Source organism: Triticum dicoccoides, chromosome 4B (genome assembly GCF_002162155.2).
Source record: "Triticum dicoccoides isolate Atlit2015 ecotype Zavitan chromosome 4B, WEW_v2.0, whole genome shotgun sequence".
NCBI lineage: Eukaryota > Viridiplantae > Streptophyta > Magnoliopsida > Poales > Poaceae > Triticum > Triticum dicoccoides.
Genome location: NC_041387.1, coordinates 587,417,669 through 587,440,287, shown reverse-complemented (window position 1 = coordinate 587,440,287; position 22,619 = coordinate 587,417,669). Strand labels below are relative to the sequence as shown.

At 46.1% G+C, this 22,619-nt stretch overlaps 3 protein-coding genes across 18 annotated transcripts; 2 read left to right on the top strand and 1 right to left on the bottom strand.

Moving 5' to 3' along the window:
* The first annotated feature begins 345 nt into the window (after positions 1-345).
* On the top strand, positions 346-6,959 carry LOC119292844 (tRNA-specific 2-thiouridylase MnmA-like). The gene is made up of 9 exons (XM_037571535.1): positions 346-391; positions 1,521-1,648; positions 1,911-1,992; positions 2,077-2,162; positions 2,273-2,424; positions 2,568-2,718; positions 5,810-6,118; positions 6,187-6,277; positions 6,841-6,959. The coding sequence occupies exons 1-9, from the start codon at positions 346-348 to the stop codon at positions 6,957-6,959; spliced, it is 1,164 nt and encodes a 387-aa protein (XP_037427432.1).
* Positions 6,960-8,847: 1,888 nt separating this feature from the next.
* Positions 8,848-13,921, top strand: LOC119291596. 16 transcript variants are annotated; one of them, XR_005142538.1, is made up of 8 exons: positions 8,848-9,320; positions 9,443-9,718; positions 10,448-10,550; positions 10,696-10,720; positions 11,030-11,159; positions 11,660-13,254; positions 13,346-13,618; positions 13,707-13,921. XR_005142538.1 is itself a non-coding variant. In XM_037570379.1 (7 exons), the coding sequence occupies exons 3-7, from the start codon at positions 11,126-11,128 to the stop codon at positions 13,710-13,712; spliced, it is 534 nt and encodes a 177-aa protein (XP_037426276.1). In that variant the 5' UTR covers positions 9,678-9,718; positions 10,434-10,756; positions 11,030-11,125; the 3' UTR covers positions 13,713-13,921. The 16 variants fall into 16 exon arrangements, 5 of the variants coding, with proteins under 5 accessions (XP_037426279.1, XP_037426278.1, XP_037426277.1 ...); XR_005142539.1 differs by having other exon boundaries at positions 10,434-10,550; XR_005142537.1 differs by having other exon boundaries at positions 9,678-9,718; positions 10,448-10,720.
* Positions 13,922-21,749: 7,828 nt separating this feature from the next.
* LOC119291595 lies at positions 21,750-22,613 on the bottom strand. Its single transcript, XM_037570377.1, has one exon. It carries the CDS (start codon positions 22,385-22,387, stop codon positions 22,187-22,189), a length of 201 nt encoding a protein of 66 aa, XP_037426274.1. The 5' UTR covers positions 22,388-22,613; the 3' UTR covers positions 21,750-22,186.
* Positions 22,614-22,619: the final 6 nt, after the last annotated feature.

The window sequence follows — 22,619 nt, the reverse complement described above, 5'->3', positions numbered from 1 at the left end:
TTGTAGTAGACAGTCGAGAAGTCATTATGCTAAGGCCCCATAGGAACAGTGTAGCAGAACAACAATTGTCGCCGGTGAAGAGTAGGGTAGATTAGAAGGATCCAAACTGAAAACACACAAACGTAATTGGACTACAACCAGATCCGAGCAAATCCACCACAGATCCGCCGGAGACACATCTCTGCACTACCACTGACAATGCTAGACACACTACCGGGACGGGGGCTAGGCGGGGAGAACCTTATTCCATCTTTAGGGAGCAGGACACAAACCCTATCAAAACTCAAAGGAACATCTAAAAACAGAGCCTTCCCGCCGGCAAGGGCTGAGATCCACCATGCCTCCATGGCCCTAAGGCCACTGGAGACGAGGCAGACCGACGACAACACCGGTGAGAGCCAGAGAAACTCTAAGCTTTGCACATGGCGTTAACAGAGAAGACACCTGATTGTGTCTACAAAATTATTTAATTGCACATGAACAATGCTTGTTGGAAGGTTCCAATGCTCAAAAATGAATCTATAACTCTCATTAAACCAGTTCAAAACTGAGAGTCACCTGGTTTCTTCTCCATTTGGGTTGTAGTCTTGTTTTTAATGTATTTCCTCCTAAGTAAACTATACCACATTCCTTTGTGATTTACTAGTTTAATAGCCTTTTACTTATGAGGCACCTATTATGTACTTCAATATTCAGAATACCAAGGTCGCCTATGTCCTTAGGTTGGCATAGAATGTTCAATTTGGCTAACTAGTATTTTTTTCGTGTGGCCTTCACCTTGCCAAAATAACGGAGATCTATAATAATCCATTTTTTCTAGGACTCTCTTTGGGAGCTCAAACAAAGATAGTACAAACATTACTAAACTTGTTAAGACAGAGTTGAGAAGAACCAGCCGACCTCTTTTTTGCTCATCTAAAAAATTGTTAAGACAGAGTTGGAGGTGAAAACGATACTCCCTTCTTTCCTGTTTAGAGGGCTCATCTAAAAAAATTCAGATTTCCATTATATTAGGCTCACTTCGTGTCCAATTGAGTTAAAGTGCTTTGAGTCTCACGTCATATTTAATTCTTAGAGATTAGAGAGAGGGAATTAGTGGTCATGCATGCATCAAATTCTACATACACCATGCAAGTCCAATAAGATAGAGAGAGTGATGTTTTTATTGCTTCGGGAGTCGAACATATGGAAAATACTCGTATTTCATTGCATACTTTTGTATCCACAAAACTCATGGCATCCATCAAAATCTATCTTAGTCGATGAGATTTCAGATCTAATTCCTCTAAACCGGAAGGGGGAGTATATAAGAACCCCTCCTGGATTCCCAAAACAAAATTAGTAGAGAGAGCAAAAGAGCTGGCAGCCTCTAATAAAAGCTCCACTACACATCAACACAAAGTGGATTATTAGGTGCTCTTCCGTGTGCCACTGGTGCAGGTCAATTGAAAAATGCGGTTGATAAACGAGCAACGATAAATATAAGTATTTTATAGACTCCATAAATATAACCCGGCAAGGAGCTTTCTTAGAAGCAATTGAAAATTTGGGATTTGATTCCATAGCCTCGGGACATTATCCACATGTAGTCCATCCACCCTTTGAGAATGCTGAAGGGCCATCGGTGGTCCAACTTTCGAAGGACGAGGTGCTTTAAAATAGCTTGCTTAGCTTCAGTGTTATTGAATTTGATGTCAATTGAGTTCTACTCCCTCCCTCCTAAAATAAGTGTCTCAAGCTTAGTACAATTTTTACTAAAGTTAGTACAAAATTGAGACACTTATTTTAGGACGGAGGGAGTATTATTCATCCTAGAAGGAAAGTTGTGATACAGTGAAACAAATAGCTGGTTCTTTTGTTTCAATATTGGTTTGTCGAAACCACCTTTCAGACTCTGATTTTCATTTCAGGTCAAGGATCAAACTTATTTCCTCTCACATCTCTCTCAGCCTCAGCTTAGGAGGCTTCTTTTTCCACTGGGGTGTATAACAAAGGTGACATATTTTATCAGATCAGGATAGTTATGTTTTTCCAGGACTGCCGGTGTATTTTTTGTAAATTGAGCTCATCTTTTACAAGATGAAGTTCGCAGTCTGGCTGTTCAGATGGACCTTCCTAACCAAGCTAGAAAGGATTCCCAGGGGATATGTTTTCTTGGAAAGGTGATTGCTTTAACATAGTTGTTAATAATGCACATGTTTTGTGCAAAATATAGTTCTGTCCTTTCTCCTAGTTTTTTCTTATTTTAAGCTTAAAAAGTCTCTCTTTCTAGGTCAAATTTAGAGAATTTGTTCAAAGACATATAGGAGAAATGGAGGGTATGCTTCTTGAGGCTGAAACTGGAGATTACCTAGGGACACACCGTGGGTTTTGGTTCTATACGACTGGTCAGCGACAAGGTTTGCGACTTTCTGGAGGACTTTGGTACGCACTGTTGATAATACACTAAAATCAGCTAATTAAAATGTATATTGCCTGAAGTATTATGCAATTCAAGAAAGATCTGCCCTCATGTAGCACATATCTCTTTATCCATAGATTCATCAAATGACTTGTTCCTTACGCAGGTATGTTGTGGAGAAAGATGTGCAAAATAATGTGGTTTTTGTATCAAGGAATTACTATTCACTGGATAAGAGGAGGCGGACATTTCGTGTTGGATCACTAAACTGGTTTAGTGATTCTGGGCCATCAGATAATGAACGCCTTAAATGCAAGGTACCATAGTTACACAATTAGGTCTTGTGGCAGTATAGCATATTTGAATTGAAGTTCTTACCATCTGCAAGGGTTAAATGGTGTTTGTTACTCCCTCTGTAAATTAATATAAGAGCATTTAGATCACTAGTTAGTAATCTGAACGCTCTTATATTAGTTTACAGAGGGAGTACAAAATATATGTATATGTCGTCCTCGTAAGGAAAAAAAAATCTATAACCACCACCCCAATCAAACACACAACCCCCAAAGCAATCATCAGCAGTCCATTTTTCCCCCTGTCAAAACATGTGCATGGTACCATCTGTATGCTTGGACTCGTTTAGGTGCTAGGTTAGGAGAGAGTGGTTCATAAATCCTATTGATCCTCGATTACAGTTAAGCAGTTCTGAAACCTATCAGTTCTACCTTGACCTACGGTCGTTAATTTTTAATTTGGGTTTATAGAAAAATACGGTGGCAGCTTCCAACTCACTGTTGCCTGATCCATCTTCGTTTTAACTTTTATACACAATCTGTTTAGTATTCAGATCAACCGTGGATCTGCTTTTATCATGTGCTGCACTTTATTCCGTCAGTTAGAGCATCTCTAGCAGACCTCCTATAATGCCGACTCGCAAAACGCGTTTACAGTTCATGAAAAAACGGCTTTGAGGGCTGACGCGGGCGGCGGTAGAGTCAGACCCCACAAAATGGACCGTAAAAAAAGATATTCGCAAAAGATGCTCTTTTACGGGTCGTTATATGGGGTCTGCTCGGGCGCCGCCACGTCGACCCGCAAACTGAAAACCCCTAATAAAGCGAATTTGGGAACGTTTCCGACAAATGAGTTTAAATTCAAACAATAAAACATAGTTCGCGCGCAAATAAAATCATAGTTTTATAGGACAAACGCAAAAGGGCTTCATGTAAAAGCGACGACCACGTTCGTCATCATCTTGGTCGCTTTTCATTCGTCGTCATGATCTTCACTCCGCACCACCTCGATCGAGCTCATCGACGCCCCCGAATCCATCGCTGGCACTTGTTCCAACTCCGGCAACGAAATCATCGGTGGGCGCACTAAATGCATCGGCGACATTGGTTCCAAATCCTGATGAGAAAACATCGCCGGCACTATAACACACACCAGCCGAAGCAAGCATCCTCCTCTTCAAGATGTCTCTCCTTGCCATATCATGCCATTCTTTGGTGATGTCGTCCATTTCATTGCGGTTCAATGTCATGATCCTATTCTCTTCGGCAAGAAGCTTGGACAAGGCTTTGTTCTCAGCGGCACGTGCTCTTCTCCCCTCAATGGCCGCCTTGCGCAACCCCTCATCCTTGAGCAATTGCCACTTATCTTGATTCTCTCATGCCTTCTTCTCGGCCAACTCTTTCTTTGTCTTCGATGTCTTAGCTAACATTAACTCATTTGATTGCACCATGACATCTATCTTGTCCCGCAAGCTCGATGATTCGTGTTCCCTCTTGATCTTCTCCTTTGTCTTCTTGTCACCATCGGGCTTGTTCAAGTTTCTTGGGTCATCTTCATCTTCATCTTCATCCATGTTCGTAAGTGAACCTCTCTTCAGTGGGAATTCTTTGTCAATCAACTTTCACTTGTCGCACTCTTTGAGCATATCCCAATAGTGCTCTAGTTTAATAAATTTGCCTTCGGAAGCTTCCATGTCTTTGTATCTTTGTTGGATAATTTTATCCTACACAATTAAAACAAAGTCAAATAATGCCATCACTTCATATGATACAAATGATGTGCACAACTTGGGACGTGAAAACGAACTCACATAGTCGGATTCCACGGTTTCACTTGGAGGTGCATTGCAAACTTGTTCCAAGCAAGAAGCCCAACGGCTACAAAATCGGCTTGATCAGGTCCCAACGACCTTGGAGTGAGCGAAAGGTCTGAAATGTCCTATTGGGATGCTTCGCCATCATGCGGGAGTATTGATCTTCGATTCTTTGCCAATACCTCTTGGAGGTTTGAGATGTACTCGTGCAAGCATCAAGAGACACCGCACTCCAAGCCTTGATCGAGATTTGATCTTCCAAGATCGTGTAGTTCTTTGATCTGACGCTTTTTTTGCTTGCGCTCGCTCATAAGCCCCCTCATCTACCTCCTCCACTTCATCTTCACCATCGTGATCATCCACGCCACCCTCCATTTCATTGTAATTGAAATCAGCGAATGGGGCTTGATCGATGTCCAACAAGTTCACGAACTCAGCAGTGGCATTGTTCGACCACCGCTACATTGAGTGACATCAAGTTACGAGCTACAACAATGGCGAAAAGCGAAGCAAGAACAAGGGATCGAATATGCATACTTTTCGGCCATTTCATCAAACACCTCGCCTGCGATGGAAGCAGCGCCGTTGAACGGCATTGTCGGGGAACATCTTGTCGGGGCAGAGGGAGTGACGAAGGCGCCGGCCTTTTCATAGGAACCTTCTTGCGCTTCATGCCCGAAACCTTGCTCACCTTCTTCGTCGACGGCCGGGCAGATCGCGCAGCGGCCGCGGCACCCGGCGCGCGTGCCTTTCCGGCGGGGCCAGCCGGATTGCCGCCATGCACGACAACGTTGCCCTGCCGCTTGCGGGCAGGCCCGATGGTGCCTTGGGCGACGGCCGGGGCGACATGACCGGTGACGAGATCCGCAGGAGGGGATTGCACGTGCGCGACCTCCACGGTGACGGGGGACGGCTGGGAGGCTTCCATGGCAGCAAAGAATGACCGCGGAAGATGGAACGGAGCGGGCGGTGGCGGGGCCGCGTGGAAATTTCCCTCGCACCAAATCTTGCTGCGGATAGGGGGCGAGCTCGGGTTGGCCTCCCACCCCGTGAATCTAAAGGTTGAGGGCGAACTTTTGGGGGCGAGCTCGGGTTGGCCTCCCACCCCGTGAATCTAAAGGTTGAGGGCGAACTTTTGCCGCGCCCTGCAAAAAGTTTTACGGATCGGACACGTTTGCGGGATCTGCTTGGGCAGAATTTTCCGCGCTGACCCATAGTTTGACGGTTATTTTACGGGTCGCGGTGTTATACAGGGTCTGCTAGATGCTCTAAGTTGATATCCATGCTACTGTCAATACCAGGTACGGCATAGTCCCGATTTCCATGATTGCACCGTGGCAAAAGAGCAAACCGAAGAGAAGGGAGACGTTTTGGAGGTTCGTCTGTCCAAAGACGACCAGGGTTTAGCAGCTGGCCAGTTTGCAACGTTCTACCGTGACAATGCGTGCCTGGGGTCAGACATAATCCTGGATTCCTATGACGAAATGAGCTTCCCTGTGTCTGCAAAGGCGCTGGAAACTGCTAGGATGGAGGATAAGTCCAAGCTGGGGAAGCCCATAAGGATCATGAACTTGGAGCATCTGGCGAACCCAGAGCCGGAGCCGGCCAAGGTTTTTGACAGACATCACCAGCTTCTTGTAGCCTTCTCTTGACTACTTACGTCTGTGATCATGTGAAGATATACACTGGCAGTTTGAAAGTTGGCACACCCTGCAAATGCAAGAATCGGGGAAGTTCCAGAAACCATCATCGTTATGCTGCTCCAGTCTGTTGGTGCAAACCCTAAACCCTAGCTCGCCCTAGCTCCTTTCTACCTCGCGCTTTCTCTCTCTCTCTCTGTGACACGAACCGAGGAGGAAGAAGGAAGAAGGAAGAAGAAGACGCGGTGTACAGGAGATTTTCAGGCGCACAAACGCCACAGCCGCACGAACGGCCACTCCACTCAAGCACGAACTCGAGCACCCCACCTCACCATCACAACGATCACCACGTGGGCTTTATACCCGGAGCCAGCGACTGGGCACGCACCCACGCTCCCTCCCCCCTCGCGCCCGCGATCCGCCCGCCTCGCTCGTGCCCACAACGCGCTCCGACGCGCACGGCTCACGGCGGGCTTCCAATAGATCACGCGCGAGCATCCCGCACGTCTCGCCAACGGCTGTCCCCTACAGACACGCACACGGTGTACGAGTCCACGGACATGCCCGTGCACTCTACACACACGCACACACTCGACCCGCTATGGACCCGACGTGTCCGACTCGTCCAGTGCGTGCCCATACACGCGCTGGTCGTGTCCAACACGGTGCCGCGGCTTATTAGCCCAATACAGTCAGGAGCCCCATCCAGGTGGTTCTTGAAAAGGTGGCATCCATTGGCGACTTTGCGTTTGGGAGAAGAAATGCTTTGCCACCGGATAAAAGTGGTGGTGGAGCATCAATCAACGCATGATTGCCCATGCAAGAGCTGACCTGGTCTGACATAGTTGCCATGTCTAAGCAGGAAAGGCAAGCGGGCGAATGGATAGGCATGTTGTTCCCTCTTGAGCCAAAATGTCTAGAGTAGTATTAAGTGTTCGTAGTCAGCGGTACCACTTCTAACTGATACCCTGTGAAGTTATGATACGGCAACACTAATTTTTATTAATCAATCAACAGGTTCTAGACTAAACCAGGATGGTTAATCACAAAATCATTCTCCTTTTTGCATGGCAGCATTCTGGAATCTAAACTGGCTGCGTGCTTGATTGTACTAGAATGAAGGCATGTGTGGGCAGCTGTGAGAGAGATTAACAAATTGTAAGCATGTAGCACATGGAGAGAGACGTGGTACCGTTCGTCATGTCGCCACCTGGATTCTTTCTGCAGTAAGAGATACCAGACCAGGAGTAGTAGCACGTACTGATTATTTTTTTTATAAAAGGCCAGTAAAGCCACCTGGGCCTGGCGATTTTTCTGAGGGCATATCCTTGATAATGTTCCTGGTCTCAACTTTGGAGAAGCAGACAGGTTGATCTCGGCCGACCTTGGCTGTTGCACACACCAATATTGTATGCGTCATTTCGTGTCATTCCGTGAGTGCAGATTTATTTTAAAACGATGGCCTTTTTGTCCACCTAGTGCATTATGTCTCTATACAAACAGTTATACCATTTAGTCATACCTCTCATCTCCGATCGCCATATCTAGCCACCTATATCTATAGCCTGACCTCCTGCCGATCTCAGGCTAGCTAGCAGCAGCCATGGCTTCTACATCCGCTCTCAAGACGACGGCCGCCGTGTTCCTGCTGGTCCTGGCCCTAGGGCACCTGACGGCCGCCGCCGATGCATCTCCGCATCACCAGGACGCTCGACGGCTGCTCGCAGAGCACAACAATCTCTCCGCGAAATCAGGCCTCCCGGTAGACGCAAGGGTCGTCGTCGGACCACAAGAGCAGCCCGGAACCACCGCCGTCCTGACGGATGCCGATGGCGAACCCTTGTGCCCCTGCTGGCCCACGTGCTGCTAGCCAGCCAGCGGCCAAAGGATGTTGATGCTCGACTGAAATGTCGCGACCGGATTTTCGGGATATAATTTCCAGAAAATGACCCTTGTGCTCACCAGCCCCAGGATTACTGTTAGCTGATGAGGCACCAACTTGATACAGAAATTCCAAGCAAAAATACATAAAATATGTAGTACAAGACCATTCTGGCCTAGGAGTACAACAAATGGTTTCTAGTGATTGATGGCGGGAGCGGTTTGTGGATCATCAGTGTCCGTGGAACTCCATTTCCCACAGGAACAACTAACCAGGTTAACTCCTATCTTCGCGAGGCTGCTATCACCATTGCTTAGGTTCCGGGGCTGTCATCGCAACGCTCCTCTCCATGCAAGAAATCTAGCCAAGACAATAGCCAGGGACAAGCCAGTGAGTACTTTGAATGTACTCGCAAATATTATGAACACGGGTATAATATAAATGATAATCATGCGCTGAAACATTCTATGATCACATCGTCAGTCATAAAATAAAATATCTCTGATGCATGCAAGCAGGTTATTTATATGCAACATGGATATGCAATGCTGGGGTAGAAATAACATGCACCGATCAGGTTTCTGTAGCGACGCCTCAAAAGGGCCATGATATGAAGCATGCCTCAGTCGAGCGTCTAAGCGACATCACATAAAGGGCTTATATGGTAAATAAATGACAAGCATGCCATAGTCGGGCGTCTGTGCGACGCCACATAAAGGGCTTGTAAAATAAATAACAAACATGCCACATTCGAGCGTCTGAGCGACACCACATTGAACATATAAAGGATGAGCAAGTGTGCCCAACTAGCGGCCGTGGCCACATCTCCTTTTATTCGTCTGCGTTACTGTAGCTACGAGGGAAGGGATAAGGTCTCGAGTGCTCGCTTCCTCCGGCCGCCTCCTTCTCTTCCTCTTCCTCTTCCTCTCCCTCGGCGTAGCCCCTCCACCTCCCTCCTCCATCGACGGCGCCTGGTCCAGATGGGGCTCATCTCGTCTCCATGGAGAGCAGGGGTGGACAGTGGGAAGCGGTGGGGAGAAGCGAGCGGCAGCCGGCAGGGAGAGCCACGACGGGGTGGCCAGTGGGAAGCGGTGGGGAGAAGCGAGCGCCTGCCGGCAGGGAGAGCCACGACGATGGTCGGCGTCAGCTGCCACTTCCTCCCCCCGCCGGCGCCGTGAGGCCGCCGAGCCCGCGCCCGAGCTTCCCGTCCGTGAGCGGTCACTCTGCCCACCGGCCGTCCCCCGTCTGTGTGCTTCTTCTCGGGACGCTGACGCCATGGAGCTCATCAAGGTGCCCTCTCGTCCCTCTTCACCTCCTCCATGTGTCTGTCTCTATTCGATTTGGTCCTTTGATTCAGCTTTCTCACACAAGCGGATGGTTGTTGTGCTCTGTTCGTGTTCGCGCTCGTGCAGCTCCCTCTCTGCTGCAGGAGGATTGGATCGGATTGGTTTCTACATGCTCTATTATCTGTTTGAGAACCGAGTTGCGGCCCTCCAAATCTTCAGCCCCAGAAGGAGGATTTGAGAGTGGAGAAGGGTCAACTGAATGTGATTTGGAGGAAGGAGTTGTCCAGGAATCAAAATGTTATTATTCTACTATTCTGCAGGGGAGAATCTAAAGATTATTTGTTTCTTTTTATGCCTGCAGATCGCGTTTAGTGTTTGGGATTCACACCCTACATTGATAAGGTCTGAATTTAACATCCACTTTTAACACTGGGATCTTCGAGTGTTTCAGTTCGTACTTTGCCGACGTACAATCTATTGGCCATATTTTCTAGCACACTTATTCCAACTGAAGTCAGCTCCTGCTTGCACTTCTCCACTGAGTGAATACTAATAGTTCTAAAAAGATAAACCACCCATAGAATTGGTTCTAATTAGATCCTCTGAAAGATGCAAGCAGCTAGAGTACCTTAGTCCATAGGAGTCCTGCAACTGGTTCAGAAGTTCTTGAGTAAACTGGATCAGTGAGAATATTAATTGAGTCGCTGCTCAAGAAACAAAATAGAATAACGACAGCGTAGCTAATACCATTTGTCTGTGCATGATGTATTTTGATCTCAAGTGCATTTGAATGGCTTGATTTTTGCAGAGATCTTGTCACCTGCGCCCTTGTTTGGTCGTACATAAAACTGTCATCTTGCTTTAAAGTCAAGTGGTCAGGTCTTTGATAGTACGCATGGCTGAACCCACCTTTTGTTGAATTTGGGAACCGTCTAATATAGCTATTTTTTAAGAAGGAGCTTGAACAGATCTCAGTATATGTTAATTTTGTAGAACTAAAGGTTAGCACAGAATTGTATGGTTTTATTTTCTGGGTCAAAAGCTTGATTCATGCAGTACATTCTCTAATTCTCGATACATTTCAGTATTCAATTTTTTCATTAACAATACAAAATAGTCATCTTGCTTCAGATTCAAGTGACCAGGTCGGTGTTGGCCTGCCCATAGCGCCTCCACTCCATCCCCCTCTGCGTCACTCCTACCACCGCTCGAGGCCATGGCCATGATGCCGCCGGTGGAGTATTATTTTTCTACGTTTTATCCATGTGGATCTAACCTTACATCTACTGGCCAACCTTTTGATGAAGTAAACATTTACAACTCTGTTGTGGCTTGTGATTTACTTATCTGACTTTTTTCATTATTTGTTGCTTTTACAGGCTGTAATTGTGCCTGACTGACTAGGTAATTCTCAGCGAACTGAAGCAACTAAGCTTTCAGGCATGTGTACTGTAAACAGAACCAAGTTCTGCATATATTGTATTTGCAAAAATGTTTTTGGCCTGTGTGGTTCTAACAAATTTGAGGTGATAAATTCTGAACACTAAAAGAATTAGCTTTCTAGGACCGGTTTTCTTGTATGACCTTGCACTACTGTATTGATTTTCTTATACTTGCATGGTCGGACTAATAATCAGCACAGGACATTACTAATTCAATAGGACTAATTTATTTGAACTAAAGCCTTAGTATGTATGTTCATAATATGTGCAGATCACCACATGCAGACTATTCATTCCCTGCCAAACTGCACATGCTAGCTACTATTTGAAGATGACGTTGTAAAAAAATGCATAAGCTGGGGATGGCATGGTGATGCTGCTGGTCGAGAAGTACCATCCCAGTGTGTACTTCCTCCAGCCCATAATTTCAATTTTCTCTTGTTGAATGGCAAATTTATGCTTGGCTAGGATCGGATTCTGGCGTTTAGTGCATCCGCACTGATCTTATTGCTGGATTTGGTAGGGGGTGATATCATTTCGTTCATGAGTGAACCTGAACACTGATGTAGCTTCCCAGATTCCTCTACGCTCCAGTCATTCAAATATTTTGCGATGCCTTAGTTCTATCTTCAGGAATAAATTTAACATCAACACGGTGATTTGAGAATGCAAACAAGCACAGTAGGATGTTCCATGTCAATTAGCATATTTATCTCTCTCCTTTTAGATTCCCTACTAAATGAAATTTCCAATGACGCTTGATTATGGTACATGCTAAAGAATTAGTGGTGGCATTTGGTTATTTTGTACAGTACTTCTGAACACTAAAAGAATTAGCTTATTCAATTTCTTCCATTGTTGTGCCTTCCACTGATGTTCTCTACTGTTCCCTTGGTTGCAGTTCTTTCCTTACCTGCCAATGCTTCCTCCTGCCTTGCCAGCCACGCGTGTCCTCACCTTTGTTCATCAATTCGTGTGCAGGTATGAATCGGTGATGTTTTTGACGCCCATAGAGCCATTACCTCGTGCATGTGTATTTTGTGTGCCAGTTTACCAGTTAGTGAGTGATAATGTCCGTATGAATGTTTCATCGTTTAGCAAGTGATCAGCAACAGGCATCTCTTACTTTTGGATTGAAGTGCAGATCTTGCTAAAGAGATGACCATGGAGTCATTTATGTATTCTTATGCCCCAATGCTTCATTAATTATTCTTATTATGCAATATAAAATTATTTCTTACCGTCTTCTATTGTTTCCTCTGATTTTCTCAGTTATTCAGAGAACACCACATGTTACATGAATTCTAGACTACTTTCCTAGAGGTAGTTGTTAGAATCATCTTCTTGAATTTGCCTGCTTAGCATCTAATATTTCACACTCGCCAATTGTAATATCTCACGCTTGCCAATTTTTAGAATCAGGTTCTTGAGTTTGCATGCTTAACCGTGTCCCTATGCAATTGCTCACCAACCTCGCCAATTGTGAGTTTGTCCCACATAGTGGAGTTTCTGTGAGTTTTTGTAGTCTATAAATTCTTGGAAATTCTCTTGTTGCTGCTATAATGTGGGTGTGTTCGGCTTCCTTCTTCATTTAAGGTGAATCCTTGCTTCCAGGTTGGCCTATGAAATGATGTAGTTTCTGCTGGAAAATAAGTTGTTATGCAATTATAGTTAGGTTGCCAATTTTCCTTCATAACTGCATTTAATGGGTAGCTGTTATGCTCACTTTGCTCAAAGAAAGGTTGTCTTGCCATGCTACTTTGTGCTTTAAGAAATAGGCTGACACCAAACCAGTAATCCTGGACTTCTGCTTTGTTGGTCGAAAGTTACTAATTTTGTTTTTCTTGTTATCTTTAGCCATTCCAAAACATTTATCTGGTTTTGTAGAATTACAGACCATAGAATTATAGCCGGCCATATTTTTGAATGCGTGAACCTCACATAGATATCATGCTAATGTAGTTTGACGGAAGTCGTAAAACCAATGGATAGGCATCGTCTTCTGCTAAGGTTCCTTTCACCCTTCTTTAGAACCCAACAAGAATTCATCAAAAAATTAAAGATCTTGGTTGGTGATTCGTTTCAATGGCCGGTATAGTAAGGCTACATTAATTATCAAATTATTCTTCATTTCTTTTTGCCTGCCCTTGTTTAACAACCTAATACTGATTGATCAGGTATATTGCAATGAGTGCTTACTTATGGTTTGTCCCCTGTTATTTTTTGATTCCAGTCTTCATACTTTCAGACACCTTCGATATATATAGGAAGAAGAAAGTATTCGCTCCAGACGAAGATGTCTAGCTTGCCTGTGTGCTGTAACATTAATCAGTGCATCGGGCCCAACGATTTCTATCATTGGAACCTTGATGATTTATCTCATTTCAACGTAATCTAACCCCTCTGATTTTTGTCAGTACATGATTGTATACCTCCTATGCCCGCTTAATTGTGTGTTCATTTTGTTAATCAAGAAACTTCTGATTTTATGGCTGGGTACGTTGAAAATATATAAAACCTTTCTTCTTTTGGATAATTTGTTTCCCTTTGACCAATCTTTGTTACTTGCCTACACATCTGTGCACAGCGTGCTGCTCCAGCGCGACCGCTTCGTGTGTTGCCTCGAGTCGCGTGGCCACTACTCTCTCGCCAAGGCGGAGGCAGCTTCCACTCTCGACGCCCTCCGCTGCGCGCTCTCGCAGGCGGCGTTCGCAAAGCCTTGTCACGGCGCTGCAAGTGTTGCCCCCCTCCTCCCCAAGGGCAAGGTGAAGGAAGGTGCCTGTGTGGTTCTTCTGCAGCTCGCGGCAAGGATTGTTGTGTCCAACCTACACAAGAATGCCAAGAAGTCCTTCTCGGAGATGTAAGCCATGGCGCATGTTTCTGCCATTATTTCCTTTGGTTGGATTTCGTGGATTTAGGTGTTGAAAAATTATGGGCTGTGGACGCAGGATTAAGGACATGTACCTCCACTACAATGGGAGATCTGGGCTGCTTCTTTGTGGCTTCCAAACTTGAAATGTTTGTTTGAAAGTTAGTTTAGTTTTTTGTTGTGGATTCACAGCTTCTCACATGTACCATCCTCTTAGACCTTTAGATTCTAAAGAAACTAAATGAAGATATGGTGGTATGGTCTCAATAGTACAACTTAAAGCCTTCCATGCTTTATATTTTCTTTAAAATTTGCTCTTGAAAAATCATGTATCTATGTTAGATCCGGTGAGAAAAGGTGGCTTCCAAGCAGAGGATGCGGGAGTGTTGGTCACATTTGGTTTTTGACTTGGGTGTCTAAATATTCTCACAATACTTGACTCCCTCTCGGCCTTTGCGCCATTGGCGCAACGAGTCATCTAGTAAAGGGCTTAAATAACAAGCATGCCACAGTCGGGCGTCTGAGCGACACCACATAAAGGGCTTATAAAATAAATAACAAGCATGCCACAGTCGGGCGTCTGAGCGACACCACATAAAGGGCTTAAATAACAAGCATGCCACAGTCGGGCATCTGAGTGACACCACATAAAGGGCTTATAAAATAAATAACAAGTATGTCACAGTCGGGCGTCTGAGCGACACCACATAAAGGGCTTATAAAGTAAATAAATATAGTGAATATCCAGGAGGTAAAACCATCCCAGGGATACTCAATATTTCAAATAATATAAAGGGGTTAGTCCATAATAAAAATAATCATAATCATCATAAGTCACAAGTCACAATCCATGTTCTGGTTTAACAGTTTCTCCTCCGAAGACCGACACTAAGACCGACACTTGACCCATCCCAGACTGTAATCCTTAACCATGGACACGGCTATTCGAATAGGTTTAATCTCTGCAGAAGGTGTACTCTTTACCCACGAGTAACGGATTCCTTTAGTCCATCGGGACTAATTCCGTCTACGGCCTTTTAGTTGGAAACACACCTAACTTGCACACATCAGCTTAACTCACATGTGTCTGGAATCACCCACGACACCTGTCAAGCAAAACTCTAAGTGGGGAGGCTACAACCTCGCGTAGCATGGGATCAAATTTATATTGCGCGCTCTAAGGGGTGGCCTCCCTTCTCGGTCTCAACCGGAAACACACATGCCCCCGGACCAGGTGGCCTGCCTACCATCTACAACCGGTATCTTCCACCATGGCCTCTCTATACGGTGTGTGCTAGAAAGAGGTTGACAACTTACTGAACCGTACTCTACTTGTTGTAGAGACGAGTGGTAGTACGAAACAAGTATGGGGTTACTGGAACAAGACTCGATCTATGGTCGACTCAGGAGGTTTTAAGTATTCCCTGCATGATTAGCATAACGAATATATTTCATCCAACAGACAGAGTCACCACTCATCATACCCCTCATGCCATGCCGGACACACTCGTCTCGACGAGGAACTAGGGACAAGCTCGGGTCTACCCAAGACAGAGACTTTCCTGTTTTCCTTCTGGTAGGCACGAAAGGCATACGAGGATGATCATCATCACAAGCATGTCCATTTCCAACAGCAGGGAAATTTCCAAATAAGCATTCATGCAAACGATCACATCACCACATAAAATAATGAGTTCCACGTATTGAAGTGATGTCATAATTGTGTCAAATGATGCATGCAAAATATTATGCCAGGGTTCAGAATGCTTGCCTTCAAGGTGTGGAGAGTCAGGGTGCATTCCAAAACTTTGAAAGTTTTCTCCTCTCTCCAAAATCCTATTTTGAAAATATTGGAATCAACACACAATTTCAAAACAGCACAAAAAAGTTGTTTGAAATTTTTTCAAATAAATCTTAAAATAAACTAGACAGAATTTGAGAGATGTAGGAAAAAGAATCAATTCATTTGGAGTTATATTAAAAAAGTTATAGCCAGTCAAAGTCCTGGTAAAAATCTGTTTTTTTAAAGATATAAAAGAAAACGCTTCAGACGGAATACGTTTTCGGTGTAGGGGAAACGTACTGGGGAGTTATACGCCTTCACTTAAACATGTGTGGAGGCGGGCTGGGTCGCTGACAGTGGGTCCAGGGGCCCCACTGGTCAGGTTTGACCAGTCCCCTCCCCTCTTCTTCCTCTGGCGAACAGAGGCGGGGGCTCCAGCGATTGTCGCCGGCGTTAGGCGGCTCCTCGCGGGCCCTCAAGGGTGGGGATGGATCCGCAAGACTGGGGCGGTTCTTCCGGTGGTCGAGGGAGTAAAGGGGATGGAGGGAGTCGTCGGCGACGAGCCTCGCGGCGGATGGCGGCCTCGGTTGGATTTGGGGGCCGGGGCTATGGTGGTTCCCGACAAAAATTGAGTGTGGGGTGCACTCACGAGAGGGAGGGAGATCTCCTGGTGAAGAGAGTGGAGAGGGGGAGGTCCTGGTGGCGCCGGAATGGCCGGGGCAGTGGCGGCGGCAGGAGTTGCCGGAGAGGAAGAAGACGACTTCCCTGGTCTTCCTACTGCTATGGGTGGGTCGGTGAGAGAGTGAGAGAGGCTACGTGAGGCCTGGACGAGCTCGGGTGCTTCTTATATCGTGTGGCCATGGCGGTTCCGCAGCCGAGGATAAGGTCGTCGGCGAACCGACGTTCTGTAGCTTGCAGGGTGACGTGGAGGCGACGAGAGCTAGCCGACGAGCGAGGGGATAAGCTTGCGCGGCTCCCAGGGGCAGGTGGCGAGCCGAGGTGGCTCGGGCGGCGCCGACACGGCCGGGGCCTGAATGCGGCCGTCAGCTAGCCGCCACGGCCAACCTGACGGTGGCATTGTGGGGTGCCAGGGGTGGTCGGGGTGGCGTTGCGGTGCAGGAGTATACGTGGCGTGCTGGCTGCGGATGGCCAAGTGTCAAGGGGCACGGAGTACGCGCGACGCGGCGGCTCGGGTGCGCGGCTGCAGTTGGCGCGCTCTGGGCGCGCCCAGTGCACGCCCACCAGCTGCTCGGCGAAATGCCATGGCACTCCAGAGCGCTCGGGCGAGGTTGGAAAGAAACATGACTAGGTTATTGATAGAGGGGAGATCAAGGGACAAGGTGGTTAGGTCAGGAGACCAAGTTCATAATGCAAACAAAAACTCATGCCAATAATGTCCATGCACTCCAGGTGTTTGACAAAATGCCACAGGCACCTAGGCTTTTCTTGGAGTGGCCAAATCTTCCAGATCCTAGTCTCTTTAGATGAACAAGAGGGTGGTGAGGTTAGTTTGTGAAAAGCACAAACTTGCTAGTGCAAGTTTTGCAGAACTTCAATTCTGGACAAGAGATAAATGGCATCATCTCATGGACCAAAAGTATTCCAATGGTTGCATGCTCCTGGACTTAGGGTTTTTGTAGGGTGGTCTACAAGCAGGGGAAAGAATCAAGGGCCAAAGAGCAAGTAAGAATATGGATGCTGTACAAACCATCATGTTGGATCAGAATGAAGATGAGGTTGATTCACTCAAAAGTTTCAAAGAACATCACTGGGTTTTTGCATAAAGTTGAAACATGTGCTGCTACTAACATCCCATAATTTGGGTGGAATCTAGAAAGAAATATTTAAATGGGTTGTAGTGCAAAATTGCCCACTGGACCAAAGAAGAAAATTGGGTGTAAAGCTCAAAATATTTTATGAATAAAAGATATTTTTGCATAAAAGTGATTGAAAAACATCACCTGACATCTCCAAATTTTGATTGAAATTTTAAGTGAATTTATCAAATGGTTGTAGTTCAAATATGGCCATATAACCTTGGAAAACCATTTTTCAAGAAAATAAAGATCAAGCAAATTAATTATGTAATTAGCTCTACTAATAAAAGAATTCTTGAGAGGTTAAACAAGCCCAATAATATATTTGAAAGGTTTTCTTTTTGGGAAAACTCCATAATAACAAGAGAGAAAAATTGTTCAAAAAATCAAAAGGGAGCCCAGAAAATAAATTTTTTAATTTCCTAGCAAAATTTAATTAATAAAATAAGGTCAAAATTTTGGGGTGTCACATGAAACCATCATGTGCCCTGTGCTAGAATAATCACGCCATGGCTGAGTCCCAGGTATGAGCGAGTGTGTGCGTGTCAGAGTCAGTTCGTGTCGCATCGTTGTTGATCACGTCTGGGTTTGTCGCAGGATGTGTGTGTGCAGGACCATTGCGCACTGGCTGCCACGTTGATTGGGTCGTGTCGGGATTGGTTGGGATAGGGTCGCCGATCCACGTCGGAGACACCGGCGTCCTTGCTTCTCTTTATTTTCCCGATGTGTTGGTGCTCTGTTATCTACATCCAACTCTAAATAAAAATAATATTTAAGTTGTGGCTATGATATTTATTTCAAGCAATACCGAGCTGTCACTTCGGAATTATAAATATTTATGTTTGCACTGCATTCAGCTTTGGGGGATCCCACTGCTTCAAAGTATAGCTATCACTTCAGAATTATAGGTATGTATCATAAGTTAATAACCAAGCAATCAATGAGCTAAGAAGAGGGGTTCAGCTCCTCTGGAGTTGAACTATTACTGCACTGGTGCTTTAGACATCCACATCAGCCATCAATTCCAATCTGACTACTCTAATTTCCCCACTTAATTTTTTTAAAAAATGAAAATAAACACCCAATTTGTCCGGTCAAAAATCTCCTACTGCTGCTTGCCGCCAAACAGAACTCGCGTTGGCGCCAAACAGTGATCTCCATGCCTTCGTCCCGCCCGTCTTCCCCAATCCTCCTTGATCGTCCTCCTTGTAACCAGAACTTGACCAAGGTATATGTTGATCTATGGGCAGAGATCCTCTTTTGCCCTATCACTGTCCTCCTCCCGCTGATCTGCAAGTTTAGGTGGCATAAAGACCTCTCTTCGCCTTGTTTCTGTACTAATTGTCGTCCTCCCGCTGATCTGCAAGTGGTGTGGACGATCTCCCTTTCGTACTCACTTTTACCATCCTTCTCCTAGCAACAAAAAAGAAGCTGATCAATCTTAAGGTACGTGACATGTGGTCTGATTCTATTCATGTTCTCAAGGCAACAAGAGAATTCCTAGACTGATTTTGCTACATGATCACAGATTACAAAAAAAAGACAAGGTTTAGTGGAGAATATGATTTACGACAATGAAGATTCAAACAGGTACCAATTGCAGAGGAGCCAAACCCCCCAAACAACTAGTAGAAAATCAGAAGTGATAAGGAAGGAAGGAGATCCAAAACTTTTGATATTGACCTTGCAAGCTTTTGATATTGAAACTACAGATGATTCAGGAATTGTACCAAAAGCAGCCCATGAGTCAGCAAGTCGGCAAGTTGTTAGGAAACACCTATTTTGTACTTCAATATTCAGAATACCAAGGCCGCCTATGTCCTTAGGTTGGCACGGAATGTTCCATTTGGCTAATTAGTATTTTTTTATGTGGCCTTCACCTTGCCAAAATAACCGAGATCTATAATAATCCATTTTTAGGACTCCCTTTGGGACCTCAAGAAAAGATAGTATAAACATTACTAAACTTGTTAAGACAGAATTGAGAAGAACCAGCCGACCTCCAACAGACATATGTTTTCCTTTCCAGCTACTTAATTGATTGAACTTTTCCTCTATTATTTTTCATTCTCCATTACTAAGTTTCCTGACATGCATAGAGTTACATACCTAAACGATTATGTGCCTAATTGAAACCGAAACAGTTGAGAGTGATCATACTCCTTCGCCTCCCCGAAGCAAAAAAAAAAAAACTCAGTCTTACAAAAATTTATCTTAAGGTCTGATAATTGCTCGAAAGCACATAAAATAATTTCATATTAGTGGCCTTTGCCAAGTCATGTTCCACAAAAAGAACCGTGCCATCAGCGTATTACTCCATCCGTGCGGGATACTCCCTCCTTTCCTGTTTAGATGGCTCATCTCAAAATTTTCAGATTTCCATTATATTAGGCTCACTTTGAGTCCAATTGAGTTAAAGTGCTTCGAGTCTCGTACCACATTTAATTTGAGGAGATTAGAGAGAAGGAATTATTGGTCATGCATGCATCAAATTCTACATGCACCATGCAAGTCCAACAAGTGAGAGGGTGATGCACTTATTGCTTCGGGAGTTGAACATGTGGGAGATATTTCACTGGGCAGTTTTGTATCCACAAAACTCATGTCATCCATCAAAATCTTCCTTGGTTGATGAGATTTCAAATTTGAGCTCTCTAAACAGAAGGGGGTATATAAGAACTCTTGGATTCCCAAGACAAAATTAGCAGAGGGAACAAAAGACCTGCCAGCCCCTAATAAAAGCTCCACCACACATGAGCACAAAGAGGATTACTCCATACGTGGTGCTCCTCCGTGTGCCGCTAGTGCAGGTCAACTGAAAAATGTGCTCCTCCATGTGCCGCCAGTGCAGGTCAACTGAAAACTGCGGTTGAAAAACGAGCAAAGACAAATATAACTGTTTTTTAGACTCGATAAATATAACCCTGCAAGGTGCCATGCATGTTGATACCAAAGGTTAATAACAACTGGCACAGGCCGTCGTCTCGCTGATGGTGCTATCGAATGTTAGGTGGCGTTTTCCTTCTAGAAACTTCTGTCGTTTCATCGCCATCCCTTGTGTGTTACGCGCGAAGAGCATTGTTGACGTCCACAAAGTTCAGTTGTTTTTACCACATGTTAAAAAAAATAGTATGAAAATTTTAGTGCACAGCCTCCTCCGTGCCCGGTTGCTGCTCGTGACCACGCCGGTTCCAGCATCTCACTCACGCCGCCCTTCATAACATGATGACAGTCGGCCGCCCCTTCACCGGGGATGCAGCTCTAACCGTAGCCGGTCGCAGCTCACGGCCAAGCCGGTTCCAGCATCTCGTGTCGCCCATCGCCGCCGTTCCAGCACGAGGTATGGGCTTGTAGCACCCCTCAGACGCGGGCGGTCGCAACAGGGCGCCTTGCCGGTCCCTGCAGGACGTGGCCGTCGACGAACACGACGACGAACGTGAGATCCTCATGGAGAGAAGAAGGCCATCCCCGTGGAGGAGGGAGAGAAGATTATTAACTAATCAAGCATGGAGAGAGACGTGCTACCGTTCGTCTTGTGGCCACATGGACTCTCAGATCTGCTGCAAGAGATACAGGGCCAGGAGTGGCGCGTGCTCCGTGCGCCACTAGCGCAGGTCAACCGGAAAATGCGGTTGAAATCGTGCAACGATGCCGAAGGTAAGGTTAAACAACTGCCACACGCCGGCCTCTGGCTGCTGCTGCTGCGACGGAGTAACAAAATGATTAGGTGGTGGCGTCTCCCTTCTAGAACCTTGAGGCCGTCTCATCGCCATCCCCTGCGTTTTCTTTACGCGCCAAGAGCATTGTTGACGTCGACAAGCTCAGTTGTTTTACATGTAAATAGTAGAAAATAAAATAGCACCACGTATGAAGTACGATGCTCCTTGTTCCCCGCGGGCGTAATATTTTAGTGCGGCCTAACTAACGCCTATCCTTCCGAAAGATCTGATCCACATCCACTCCTCCAAAATATTGAGTACAGTTACTGTGGACGTGATCTCCGTGACGCCGTCGGAGCTTGTTACAAGTGTCGGCACACTGGCACGCCAGCCAGAGCCACGAGCTGGCCGGATGTGACATGAACAGTTTTGTGACACCTGCGTGTGTGTGAACGGAGCGTGCGAGGCACAATGGCCGCACAAACTACAACTAGTATTAACATTGACATTGATTTTGATTTGATTGAACCATCACCGCGTCGGGGAGGGAGAGGTCGCGATCGTTCTGCAGATTAGAGAACGCGGTTCTGCCAAGTCGCCAAACCTAACGCCGCAAACCGACCGGTCGCAGGGAGGCCGGGAAGTGCTGGCATGTTCCCCCCATCTTCTCTTCCTCGTTTTGTCTATTGCCACTAAATTCTCAGTGCGCTCGAGAAAGAAATTGGACGAGTTGTTACACTAGCATTTCCTCCGCAGTGCGCACGAACAGAAAAGAAATTTGATGATGGGAGTTGTTGGCATTTCATCATCGTCACTCCAACAGAAATTGCGGAACCTGATTTGCGCATACGGATACACAGATATGACACTGACCGAATCAACAAGTCAAGCTCTTCCATTACAACTCAAAACAGTTCGATCAACATCTCAAGAACACACAAACTTTCCCAACTGGTAGCAAGCAGTATGATTTATGTACAGATGACAACAAACTTTCTCATGGACTGCCTCGCATCGCACCCACCACATAAGAACACTGTATGTATCTTCTCACGATCTCTCACAAAAAAAGCCCTCTTCGGGCAGAGATTATTACCCATTTCCTTCTCTAAATGCTACTCAAAACGAGAACAAAGCTAGCAACTAGTAGTACTATATGAAACTAAGTAATCAAGATCCAGGACGAGCACGGCCGCTTCGCTGCGCAAGGGGGCGTGGCCCTGTCCATGGTGTAGCGCACGTGTACCTACGGCGAGAAGAAGAAGGAGAAGGATCGATCTGCTTGCCGGACGCGTCCGGCTTAGCGCAGGGCGCGCGCGAGGCCGGCGAAGATGCGGGAGAGGCCGAGGCGGAAGCGGGAGACGGCGCCCTGGGAGTAGGGCGCGCACTCGCGGCACAGCGTCTCCATGGCCTCCACGAAGAGGCTGAGGCTGCGCACCGGCGGCACGTAGAGCGTCAGCGGCGCCGCCGAGAAGGCCAGCGCCATCATCAGCTGCAGCATCGCCAGCGCTCCTCTTGTTCGATCCCCGCCACGAGCAGATCCAGCTAGCTCTCGCTCTCTCCTGATGCTTCTTGCTTCTTCTTCTTGCCCGGTCGATCGAGCAGCGGGTACCAAGAAGGCGAGGGTTATATGGACGGACGGATGGACGGACTGTGAGGTGGTGGTGGTGCGGGGAGCTCCTCTTGTGGTGGTGATCGCGCGCTCTGTCTCGGCCTCGCGGTGCGCGCGTGGG

Coding starts and splice junctions, on each gene's coding strand:
- LOC119292844 (XM_037571535.1), top strand. CDS start 346: ATGGCCCTAAGGCCACTGGAGACGAGGCAGACCGACGACAACACCG. Junction 392..1,520: donor GCAGACCGACGACAACACCG/GTGAGAGCCAGA, acceptor TAACCCGGCAAG/GAGCTTTCTTAGAAGCAATT. Junction 6,119..6,186: donor CAGAGCCGGAGCCGGCCAAG/GTTTTTGACAGA, acceptor GATCATGTGAAG/ATATACACTGGCAGTTTGAA.
- LOC119291595 (XM_037570377.1), bottom strand. CDS start 22,387: ATGCTGCAGCTGATGATGGCGCTGGCCTTCTCGGCGGCGCCGCTGACG.
- LOC119291596 (XM_037570379.1), top strand. CDS start 11,126: ATGGTGATGCTGCTGGTCGAGAAGTACCATCCCA. Junction 11,160..11,659: donor GGTCGAGAAGTACCATCCCA/GTGTGTACTTCC, acceptor CCTTGGTTGCAG/TTCTTTCCTTACCTGCCAAT. Junction 13,148..13,345: donor ATGATTTATCTCATTTCAAC/GTAATCTAACCC, acceptor ATCTGTGCACAG/CGTGCTGCTCCAGCGCGACC.